The sequence below is a fragment of the Pundamilia nyererei genome, unplaced genomic scaffold (genome assembly GCF_000239375.1).
Source record: "Pundamilia nyererei isolate P.nyererei 1_Seehausen unplaced genomic scaffold, PunNye1.0 scaffold00056, whole genome shotgun sequence".
NCBI classification, from domain to species: Eukaryota; Metazoa; Chordata; class Actinopteri; order Cichliformes; family Cichlidae; genus Pundamilia; species Pundamilia nyererei.
Window position 1 is genome coordinate 541,244 of NW_005187457.1, and position 12,796 is coordinate 554,039.

Sequence of the window (12,796 nt, forward strand, 5' to 3'; positions counted from 1 at the left end):
AAAGTATCGAACCGAACCGTGAATTTTGTGTATCGTTGCACCCCTACTATTTATATGTCAAGCCACCCGCTCTTGATCATAAGTTTGACCTGTATGAAAAAATAAGCTCTAATATGCTCTCAGAGGAACACGTAGAAGCCTACACTTAGATGGGACAGCTGCAACAGGAGACATAAAGAAGAGGTAGCAGCGTATACAATGATAACTAAAACAGCACATGGGTAAAGAAAAAATCGAGTCAGGACATGAGCCGTGTGTAGAAAACTTGTTAAAGTTGATGCTGGAGGATGACAGGACATCAGAAAGAGAGGGCTTGTAAGACGCAAGCAGTGTGACTCTAAGGTATGCAGAGTGACTGAAGAGGCTTGGTCTTAATCTCTTGCACCGCACACAGTTGTGTGTAATGTAAAGCATGACACAGTCAGGATATTCAGAATCACCTGAAGGTACGTGCGCTGTCAGTCTCTGTGCTTTGATAGAGACGGTGTGCAGCATTTTCGAGCTGCTTTACATAAAAAAACACAGTCTCAAGAACTTTTCATCACCTTTCTATTTTGTGATTCTATTTTAAAGGCTGTACAGGATTTGAAACTAAAGAGCTGACAGCAAAGCGCGGTGAGCTGTACATCCTCATTCTGTCTCTGCCTTCTTCAGTCCGATCCCTTGCTGCCTCGCACTTCAGATCTGACATTTCTCACTCTTTGCAACCTCTTCCTCTTTCCAATTTACATCTTGCTGCTCTCTGCCTCCTCACCTCTTTTCTCAGTCATCTTTATCAACTGTTTCAGTTGCAGAAAACTCTCCTCTCCTCTTCTTCCCCCTGTGTTGTTCTCACCTGTTCCCTTCTTGCAGACGTAGGGCAGATTGTAGTTGCAGGGCACGTCATTCCATTTGCCATTCTCATGAGCAATCATCACCACACAGTCTTCTCCTCCAGCAAAGAAGTTGTCTGGCTGGTTTTCACGCCAGTTCTCATATTGCTGCACACATACACAAGCAGGCAAGGTTAAAGAAACAAACTTGAGCAAAAAGTGCTACTTTTTTTTTACTACAAGCAGTGGAGAAAACATTTTGTTGGGAATCACGACTGCTGCTACAATGACCACATCAAAATTTGCTCTGCAACTCCAGGAGCTTTAAGTACGCTGGGATCAACAGCTGACTACAAAACAAAACAAAAACAGCTGGATCCTCACCAGGTCCATCTTGTCAGTCCACTGAAAATCATCTTCTACTGTCCGATCATTCAGCCCAATCCAGGTGTTGTCATGGCTTAGACCTGAGTAAGAAATTGCAAACAAAAAAATTAATGCAGAAAACAGTAGAGCACTACATACAGTATCCACACCTACAAATAAACAATAAAGACATATATGGGGCAATTCAATGTATTGCTTGACATCTATAGATAATTAATACAACATACTACAAAAAAATTGTTAGGAATGAATTGTTGTTCTATGGTTTACTGTATGAGTACATGACACGCACTCATTTCTCTCAAAAAATCCTTTAAAAACATTTGTCATGAGGCTGTGACACATCACAAACCCTGATTCAAGTGGGAAACTGATCACTTTGTTGTGTGGAGCAACAAAACATCTAATCACCAGTGCTGAAAATCCAGCACCTAAAGAGGAGACTATTGCCAACTACTCGTCATATGACTTTATCTGCACTGGCCTCATTCTGAGGACATTACCTGCTGGAGAAAGTTTGTACCAAATAAGCTGGATCTTATATAGACGCAGACTGTTCATTGGATAGTGTGAAAGTGTCTGCTGAGGTGATGAAGGGAAGCCATTTGCTTTTGGTGTTGCAACACTCTTTCAAAAACAAAACAAACACACATCCCAAAAAACGTTCTAGGTTTGGTCCAGATGTTGCAAACGGGGAGCCAAAAGTGCCTTGGTCCGACAATACAAGTGGATAGCACAGAGGGTATTTTGTGCGGCCGCCGGTCCGAGTGTCAGGTGAACTTCAGGTAAGAAGTTATGACCTGCAGTCTATCTGGGTCAGATATAAACCAAGTTTAGGTGGAGTTTATTTTCGTTGTGCTAAATTGTTATAGTCAGTCACAATTACTCGCACTGCGTACTAGCTAGCATGACGGAGTTTCTATACAGCTGGGTGGGTGCTATGATGTTAATGATAGTGAACTTTATTTTATTCATAAGGTTAGTTAGTAGAGTTGCCAACTGTCCCGTAAAAAAAACCCTTCCTTGTAATTGGAAGGTTGCCGGTTTGAGCCCCGGCTTGGACAGTCTCGGTCATTGTGTCCTTGGGCAAGACACTTCACCCGTTGCCTACTGGTGGTGGTCAGTGTCCGGCAGCCTCGCCTCTGTCAGTGCGTGACAGAGGCGAGGCTATAATATAATACCCGGTGGGCCGGTCTCTAGTCAAAATGCCCGGGCCAATTTTTTGTCCCAGTCCAGCCCTGCCCTTGGTGTAAAACAGTGGAGTATAACTTTGTAGTATAACTCAGGGTACTCTTATTCTTCTTAGTGCAGGTTTCACACATGAGCTCGACTCAAGCTTGACAGTCCTGGAGCTGGCTGACCTCAGATGAATGATGACCATTAATAGAGATATATTATTTCTGTCTACGGTATACGTGTGATGAGATTTTTGTTTGTGTGAAAGGATATTTCCCTAATGGTGTTTTGGGTTAATCTCATTTGTGTGTGTGTGGGTGTCTCTGTGCGCAGTAGGCCAACCATGTGCATGTGCTTGCACATACTGTATGTAATGGAATTTCAATCATGGTGAATCTGATTAACATCATTACCAGGCCCATTAATCTTCCTAATGGCTGTGATCCTCTTATTGCAGGGGTGGAGACGTCCATTTTCGAGGCAATTAAACGCACTTTTTGGTAATGGTGAGCAAATAGGAGAAAGATCAGTTCTAGGTGGGTGGTACTGTCCTTTCTTGGCATCTGCTCGGGACAGACGGCTGATCCAGAATAGCTTGCTGGTGCTGATCAGGTCTTATTACAACACAAGTGGCTGTGGAGCTTGCCAGAGGGCAAAAACTTAAGAATAAAGAGATGAAGCTTTATGGAGCACCAAAGAAAAACTGAATGGATATTAGCATGGTAATGCTGACTGGCACTAATTAAACTGCTCTCTGTGGCCAAATATTTAAGTCCACAATGAACATGAGTGGAAGAGCCAAGGAGATGTATTTAGCTCTTCAACTGTTTGGCTTAATTTAAAATAGGATTTGCAAACAATTCAGGACAACAGGAAAGGACACCAAACACCATAATTACATACTAAAACAACCACAGCAACACATCTCGGGTTCTCTGTTCATATTACAAATATAGAGCATGATCATTAACTTCTCAGCTGACCACCTGCACATGTGGGTCTGTCATGTGAACTGGATAATGGGATGGATTTACCTGTTACTACCACACACCAAATCTGGCCGTTGGTACTTCGTGGCTTGTGTAGCCACTAGGTAACAAAAGCTCAACCTCAATACACACATTCTCCATTACAACCTCAGCCTTGACAGTCTTCAGTGGACAAAACTGTGAATGTCTATTTTGGACGCTGCAGATTCTAACCCAAAAAGCTGTTGCTTGGCCTCTGGATTGTACACTGAGATACAGAGCTAATCAACAGGGATGATCCTTGACACAAAAGTCACTCCATTACACAAGATTATGTTTGCTGTCCCAGTAGGTTGATGTCTGTGGTAAAAACTCAGATCTATATACCCGATTAGTCAGAATAGACCTTGTTTAAGTGCTCTAAAAATAGCAGCTATGCAGGAAGCTAACTGGAGGTGCATGAGGAGATGACCTTGAATAGATAAGTGCCCATGAAAAGAGATGTATGATGATATTTTGGTGATGTCACACACCTTTTTTGTATGCCATTCATGTAACTTAATGCCCTCTACCACCTAAAATGCAAATCTTTATGTTAAAAGATATGGATCATACTCAAGTAGTCATAAACCTTTCCAAGGCATGTGCTTGTTTCACATACGTAAAACTCAGAAGTCCTAATAATTGTAATTAAATCAATTTTTATCCAGTTTTTTCCTATTAAGTTTCAGGTTATGGATTCATTTGCTTTGGTGAAGCTACCACAAAAGTTGAAAAAAATAACATTTGCAGAAAGAATATAGCACCATCAATATCACTTACTGTACAGACACTTATATCAGGGCCTGCAGGGTCAACTCACTGCAACAAATGGTGATATAGATTTATTTAGCTCGGACTTTGCTCCTTAAGGCTGTTTTAAACAGCAGCAAAATCAAGTCCTTTAAGGTCCGTCCACAGCTGAACTATAGAGATATTTAATACTGAGTTAGGGAAAACATAAAAGGGAAGGTCAGGTGTCTTCTCCAAGTATGATAATAAAGTACAAAAGTAGATATCACTCACTGGCCTCTAAAAGCTTTGTGCAGGAGGCAAAGGCAGCCATCCAAGTGACAGCAAGTTAGGCTATTATTACTAAATCAGTACTATCATTTAAACTGAGCAATGTCTTCTTTAAAAGTGACTGGTGATTACAAGTGTCACCAGATATTTCTGAAATATAGCGACGTGAAATAGAAAGCGTGAGGATGCCTATCTAAATCTTCAGATGTCCTCAACACTAAAACATAAGAATCTTCAGTTGAAAAATGGAAGCATATTATGTTGATGTTACCACAAGTGGACAAGTTTAAGTATCTCAGTGTCTTGTTCACAAATGTGGAAGGTGTAGAGTGGATGACTGACAGACAGACTGGTGTGGCAGTGACTCAGAAATTGTTGATTGTGGTGAAGACAGAAAGCGAGCTATCGATTTACATTCCTACCTTCCTCTATGGCCGTGAGCTCTGGTTAGTGACCAAAAGAACAAGATCGCAGATACAGTGGAAATGAGCTTCTGCCAAAGGGTGTCTGGGCTCAGCCTCAGAGATACGATGAAGAGCTTGGTTATTCGGAAGGAAATCAGCAGAGAGCTACGGCTCCTCTGCATTAGTTCAGTTGGTTTGGACCTCTGAATAGGATGTACTTCCTGGGCACCCCCTGGATGCTTCCTAGCTAAAATGCTTCCTGCATGTTCTACTATAAGGAGGCATATGGAGGATAAACTGAAGAAATTATATGTTTTGGCTGGCTTGGAAACACCTCACTGTCCCCTTGGAGGGGATGCCTAGGGAGAAGTAGGTCTTGGCATCTCTGTCCCTGTGACCCAGACTGTGGCAGAAAATGGATGGATGAATGGATGTGGGTATCATAAACAATCATAAACTAAGTGGACGGCTACGTTGCAAACAGAACTGCACATAGGCCTCAGCTCCTGACAATGAACACGGTAAACATGAGGCGGAAACACTAAGGAGGTGGCATCAGCATGGTGCTGCTGTTACTATGCTGTTGTGAGCATTTAGCTCCTAGAATGGCTGTGTCAAAGTTGCTAGAGTCTCATTAACTGAGGTTTCAACTTGGAGATTTTATGTCCACCTAACCTCGGGCATGCTCAAGTGAGCTGTCATCTAACAGCAAGACTTACTGGCCCTTGAATGTCCAAATTTGTCTTCCTAACTTTAGTTTTTCTGCAGAGTAACAACATCAGAAAGAGCTGCACTCTGTGCCAAATCTGCTATTGTCCCGTTTCTCCTTACTCACCTCTGATGAAGTTCTGCTCAGCCACACTGTGGATACTGGCAAGGTGGCCATTGTGCTCCCTGCAGTCTTTCTCAGCGTCCTCCCAGGTGTGTCTGCGTGTGAAATATCTGTAGCAGTGGCCATGAAACTTCCTCCATGTGTGCTCGCAGCCTTCGGTGTCTGCGGGTATGTAGGAGGGTAGTGAAAGAGAAGGGGAAGATAATTGAAAAAGACAGTTATTAGTCAATTTAAATCCACAAGGGAAGACAAGTGAGATTTTTTTAATTGTTAAAACACCCACATGGTGCTGCAAGGGAAAGAGGTAGGACGATTTGGGCATTAAGAGAGGGAGACCATCATTAATTTAGTGTTTATGTTTGCATCCACACACAACATGTTCCTGTTCTGCAGCAAAAAACAAACAAACAAAAAACCCTACATGGTGTTGCTGTTAGTGCCCTCTGTGACACCCCTCTCTGCCTCCTTCCCTCCATTTCTGGCTCTGCTGGTGTCTTCTCCTCTTTGATTTGCCTCGGACTTTTCATCTACAGCAGAGCCAAGTCGCTGGTGAGACAGCTTAGTCCAGTGAAAGGGCGTTTTAATCTATTCAAATGACAACAATCCTTAGAAATTGCTTCCAGTGTGCAGTGCTCGCTTGGTAATTAAGCGCTGTCACAGCCCTGTCAGCACAGTGTCTGTCCCTCCCTCTTATCCCCACCCCCCAAACCCTTCCTCCTTCTTTCCCTTCATCTTTCCCATCTATTCTCTCCTCATCTCTCTGGGGGTTAGCTGTGCAACTGTGAGTTGTAATGCGGTGTGTGTTTGGCTTCTCATTTTATGCTTTGGACTGTGTATGTGTGCATGTGTGTCTGTGAATATAACGTGTATAAGTTTAAATGTCATAGTTGATGTGGTTCAGGCTTGATCTGTCAGTTGAGCCACCTCCAGTTTTCCCTCATCCTCACCATCTCTCGTGCCCCTTCCCTCTTTGCGAGGATCAGGGAAATGGCCTCAGCTTCTCCCCCAACAAATGTGAAGCGACACCAGTAAATTGGGCAGTGCAAATTGGGCCGTATGGGGCCCTGCTTAGTATGCAGAGAGATGCTGTCTTGGCCATGGAAAGAAGAAGGAGAGCAGAGAAGAGAGAAGACAAGAGGAAAGGAGTCCGTAATGAAAGCTTTTCTTTACAGGAATATTAAAGAAGGGCTTCCAAACCTTTGCCTTTTATACTGTTAAGCTCTCCTCCTTTCAGAGTGTTCAGGGACATGGAGGTACTCCGCTGTGAAGTGCAATGACGCAAGTTCACAAAATGCACTGCACTGGGTCACCGTAACACTGCCTCCTCAGGTAGAGCTACATTTTTTGTCTGAAAGTGAAGTTTGGAAAAACTCTCCTTGAATTAATATAAAAGTCCAAACTTATGAAATACAGAACCATTGTTTCTTTTTTGCTGCTCAATGCATTAGCTGACTCAGAAGATGACAAGTATCTCTTCTGAGTGTTAGAGTGACAAACTTATTGTCAATCAGCCACAATAATGAGCAAAGTATAAAACGGCTGCACAATGTGCAAACTCCTACAGTCTACCCACCATGCAACAACATGTTACTGGATATTTGTACTTTAGGCTTAGTGCTATGTCATTAAAAAAATAGACAGATGATCATGTTGGCTGAATGCATGTGCACGTGGGGCCAGAAAGAGATGCAGAGAAATGATTAATGACAATAATGTTTGCACACAGTATGTCAGTGAAATTTGTCATGGCAAGTGCCTGTCCAATTATCTTACTCGTTAAAGCCCTGGTGGCAATCTCCACTATTTAAAATTCAACATACATCCACTGGCCTCTTTGACATGCATTCATTCAACCCCTTGCAGGAGGCCTGAAGAAAATCGGTTCCTACATAAAACAAGAAGTCCATTCTCTAAAATGAGTTGCAGTCACACAAAGGTCAGACATATATCTGGGCTGCTAACAATATGTTTTTACTGGGCTGAGTATAAAATGGCGTCAGAGCCCAAAAGCCTCCATCAAATGTCTGATCAGGTTTATCGTGTTGTGTTGACTTACTAATAAAACATGGTCGGTTTTTTAAAGGATTTCATATGGGCAAGGCTGATGTTTTTAAATATTCATCATTTGAAAAAGCCGACCCACTTTGTTCTTATTTCAAAGTCTAATATGTTGGTTACGGCAATTACGAAAAAAAAAAAAAAAACCCATCCAAAATCTTGTCACAGCAAAGCACACATGGGTTTAAACACTGGGCAGGATGAGCAGATCATCTTTAAGGAAGACTGACTAAAGGAAGTGAGATTTGAGCGTCCACAAGACATGGATCAACATATACTTATTAAAACGAGAAGATTTAGCACTTCCTTACATATGAAATGAGGTTTAAAATGTCAGCTGTTTGATGTGAATCATTAACATACAAAAAACATCTATATATAAATACATTTTAGTCACAAAAAGTACAGCATCGAATCTTCAGACCACTGTTTTCCTTGAGTACTTGGGATAGTATAATTTAGATACTTGTTGATTTATCCTATATTTGAGATAAAAATGGCCTCCTTGTCACACTTTGCAGGATCTTTTTACTATTTATGGGTTGTAGCATTACCATCTTCAAACTCAACCACTTGTTCAATTTTTTTTCAATTTGTTTTTTTTCAAATGTACAACTTTAAAGTTTTGTGTTTGATGGCAAAGCATTGATTAAATCTGTCCACAGAAAGATATATTCACACCTGCAAAAGCACAACCCCCCACACAAGAAATGGATCGGTCCCCAATCCCCGGGCCACAGACCGGTACTGGTCCGTGAGTCGTTTGGTAACGGGCCGCGAGAGTTGAGGCTCGGGTGTGAAATTTATGGTTTTCAGAGTTTTTAGCGGTTGTTATCATTATTTTTTTTATCGTTAACTCAGTTTCACTGGGTCTTTCCCTGTGTGTCATGAATATATCTTCTTTTTTTCTGGTATCGGTACTGGTTTTATTTTGTTGTTTTTATCCGTGACACCTTAAAGGTCGGTCTGTAAAAATATTTTCGGACATAAACCGGCCTGTGGCACAAAAAAGGTTGGGGACCGCTGGTCTATAGTATCTCTGGATGCGTCAGAGCCCAAAAGCTTCCATCAAATGTCTGATCAGGTTTATCGTCTTGTGATGACTTACTCATAAAGCATGGTCATTTTATTAAAATCATCAAGAGGACTGCTTTCCAGATTACCCTGGTTTTGTTTGATATAACACTGACTTCTGGGCAGTGGTGTAAGATGAGCCCACATTTGGCTTCTACTGTATTGTAAATGATGTAAATGTGGAGTATCACTTCATTTCTTTTCCTGCTCAAATGTCTCTTGGTAGTCTGGGGAATTAATCTGATGACCTCAAAACGCGCTAATGACATGAAACCCAATTAGCCATTTTAACAGTTTCAGCCTCCTCTGGGCAGCTCACTGGCTCTCTGGTCCGCCCCACTGCTTCAGAACAAGATGAGCCTGGCTTTAACATCACGTTTGGATTTATGTGGAGGTTGTTGCTCATTTTAGAATGAATTTGCTTTCACATTATGGGGACTTAGTGCTGCTGGTTCTTTTCCTTTACAGTTTGAATTTGAAGAGTATGTGTTTTATGATTCAAAATTTAAACAAAAAAGATGGTATAAATGGTTTTGTCTAAACAAGTGAAAAGCCTCACATGTAAGCTCAGCTGACACTCTAAGAAACGCTACTTAACCTAAAAATATAACTTCCTGGCTATCACTGATGACAAAATAAGAATCTAATGACTTTTGAGGCATCTTTGAGTTAAATCCATTTTAAAGCTCTTGAGAACAGAAATGTTAAAAATCACTAATGACTGCAACAGAGAGCAAAGGCAAAGAGATAAAGGTGAGAGAACTGAAGTCCATTAACAGCACTCTTCTTGTTACAGAGCATGAAAAAGGATTGGCTGGTAGAGGCAAAAATAACTTGTTGATTTGCACAGACCAGTTGAAAGTGTTCATAAATCTGTCTGTATATAAAATATAAAGCTATCTCTGTGTCTTTTACTTTCATTCAAAATAAGGATGACTAATGTGGTAGTTTTTATTTTTTTCATGGCTCATAAAAAGTTTCATTAAGTATTATGAAGCTCACTGAACTCCAGCAAGATCATACAGTAAAAACAGAAAAAGAAAAAAAGAAGCATAAAACAGCAAAATACCCCCGACAAACATTTGTCTTTAATTCTTGGTTCCCTAAGCCTGCATGTTTATTAGTGATAGGACGCCAATAGCCCTTTCCCCCCCTTAATGCTTGCTTAAATAATCTTCAAAAGAAAAAGAACAGACTGCTCAACCAACAGAAGGCCTGTGTGGAAAAGCTTTTTCATTTGTTTGGATATGGCTATTCTGTTGATGCTGCACCCCTGGGCTCCAGCCAAACAACACAGTTGAATAAGTTGAACCTGGCTCAACTTTTTCTGCAGTGCAACCCAGTATCATCTATAATCAGCCAAATCCATGCAGCCACACATCCCTGGTGCATTACTTTGTAACTGTATCTATATTTCTTACCACGTGGGTGGGACCAAAAGATAAAAAAGTTCCAAAAAGTTGCAAAATGCTGTCACAGAGCTTTCACATGACTGACTATGCAGTATTTTGTTGGCATAAAGCTTACTATATGAATGTTTGATGCAGTATTTTATATACAGTCTATGATGAGCCCTAAGGAAGGAAAGGGATGGATTAGGGATGCTTCGCAGGGGACGTGCTGAATTTTCCAGCCGTCCTTCGTGCAGATAGTACACTTCTGAACACACAAAGTCGATTAGCATTTGCCAGCACAGTGTTATCTTTGGTCTTCTGGGACCAAAAATCAGTCACTGCTGCTGTCATTTCCTCTGCTGACTGCAAACACACTCTTTCACTCTGTCATCACATCCGCTAGCTACCTGCTAGTGTGTTTACCCACATGGCAGCTGGTACATTGTATTACAATCGGGAGTGAGTCCAGTTTGGCTCATGGAAGTGGAGAAAGGGTTGTTATCTACAGGAACAGGGACAGGAGAATCACGGTAGGTGTCACAAAGAGAGAGACGAAACACACACACACACACACACACACACACACACACACACACACACACACACACTGACTGACTCACACACATTCTGCTATGGGGTCCACAGTGGGAGTCAGTGAGTATTTAAGGTTACCGTTGCTCCCAATTAGGCATTAACCAGTCATTTTAAAACAGGGGCTGTGAACAGTAAACAGGGGCTTTTCATAGGCTTCTACATAGGCTTGAGAAAAAAGTGGAGTCTGAGGAGAACGAAAAACGGGAGCTAAGAAAGCAGTGAGCTACAGTGTGGGAGGGCAGAGAAGAGAGAGACAGAAAAAGAAATCAAAAGTAAAGCAAGACAGAGAGAAAGAAAAAAGAGAGATCAAAAATAAACAGGCATGTTTTCTCCCCCTCAGATCTTCAACCTAGTCTCTGCTGATTTCTTCTCCCACTCGCTGACAGTGAGGCTCAAAGCCAGACATCACATCAACCTCTTCAAATATTTAGACATTATTCAAGTCGTCTTCTTTTTCCCGTTTTCCCTCTGTCAGGAGGAGGGAGACATAGGGGGTACATTTCAGCGATTAATATTCCCACAGACTTTAGTGAACAGCAGTTAGGAAATAAAAGGCCATACACTTCCAGTTGACTGATTGGGTCGTTTATCCACATCACCAAGTGATACTTCTGCTGCTACTCGCCTCTTTTAGATCTCCTGAATGATGAAACGCCATGTGCTCACGTTTGCGCGTGTTTGCGTGTACTGCCATTTTGTGTTCTCCCCGTTTGAGACTTTGAAGGCTGACAGGCCAGTGTTGCCATTTGCAAGAGGGCAGATGACAGGAGTCCAGAGAGAGAGCAAATGAGTGAGAGAGACAGCGAGAATCTGCTGATAAAGGTGAGAATGTGACGAGAATGTGCCACTGGCTGAGGAATTAATAATGGTTATTATGAGTGCTGCATTGATTAATGGAACATTCTAATAGTGTGATTCTCACAATTAGGAGTAATGGATGTTACAGTAAAAAAAGCTTCAGAGTGCAACATGAATGACTGATGCCAGTCTGAGCGCTCATTCTGCATAATTATCCCATAGATGTGTCTTTGCAGATTGATGCTGATGTAGGAGGCTGAGGTAAAAGAGAGGGCAGCTGGAGCCTTTAGACGGAAAAGGCAACAATTCACACAACAGGCACACAGCTGGTCCGTCTTATACGGGTGGGCACAGTGTGCACTTAGCATATGATGTTAATATATTGGTGTACATCCATTGTCTGCATCTTTGCCAGTGTTATTCTAAGAGTAGGCCGGTAATGGCTTTAAAGGCTTGCAGCTAATGCAAAGCTTAAGGTAGGTAAACACAACTATAGCAGGTGACAGGTCACATTTTATTACTGTATAATACACTTTTAAAAAAAGTATGTACTTGATTTTTACATTTTTGCCTGCCCAGGCCGCTGCATCGCAACTGGTTGCCTGCTTAACTAGTGAATTAAACTGGCGTCCACATGCATTAATTAACAAAGTGTAATGTTTTGGGGTTTTGAATCCCTTGTGAATATAAGTGAGTTTGGGTTTAGTTGAGTTTATATTGCTATTCCAAGTGTTTCAATTCTGTGTTTGTTGGGTTTTGATTTCTTTATTCTGCTACACTGTAAGCTTAATTCTCTGTAAAACCTTTGAGTCCCTGACTCCTGTTTTACCTTATGTTTATTATGGTCAGGAGTTTCACTTTTGCATCCTGTTTTAGTTAATGTTTTTGTTACTTTTAGTAGCAGCTTAAGTTCCCTCTGTGTTTCTTCTGTTGGCAACAATATCAACCACTTATGTAGGTTATGTTATATAGAGAGATTTACCTCAGAAGTCTAAATCAGACATTAGTATTCAAATGAACAATGGACACATGTCAATGTTTAAATGAAAGAAGTTATTTGCAACTAAATCACTAGAGAGTTACCATCCCTATCTAAGTTTTTTCTAGTTATTTAAATTATGAAAATTTCTACCTGACTAGTTGTTAAATCATGTCAGTTTACCTCTTATCCGGTCGTTAAGTCTGACGTCACTAGCCGTGTCTGGGCCTAAACTCCGCTGCAGGTCCATATATCAAA

General features: G+C 41.4%; 1 protein-coding gene across 2 annotated transcripts in view; it reads right to left on the minus strand.

Annotated features, from left to right (window-relative positions):
• ncanb (neurocan b) overlaps positions 1 to 12,796 on the minus strand; it is a 172,654-nt gene that overhangs the window by 17,002 nt on the left and 142,856 nt on the right. For both annotated transcript variants that reach the window (XM_005733989.1, XM_005733990.1), the window contains exons 12-14: positions 5,645 to 5,803; positions 1,197 to 1,279; positions 836 to 980 (exon numbers count right to left, since the gene is read on the minus strand). In XM_005733989.1, the coding sequence (XP_005734046.1) occupies positions 836 to 980; positions 1,197 to 1,279; positions 5,645 to 5,803 (387 nt within the window). The remainder of the gene's footprint in view (positions 1 to 835; positions 981 to 1,196; positions 1,280 to 5,644; positions 5,804 to 12,796) is intronic.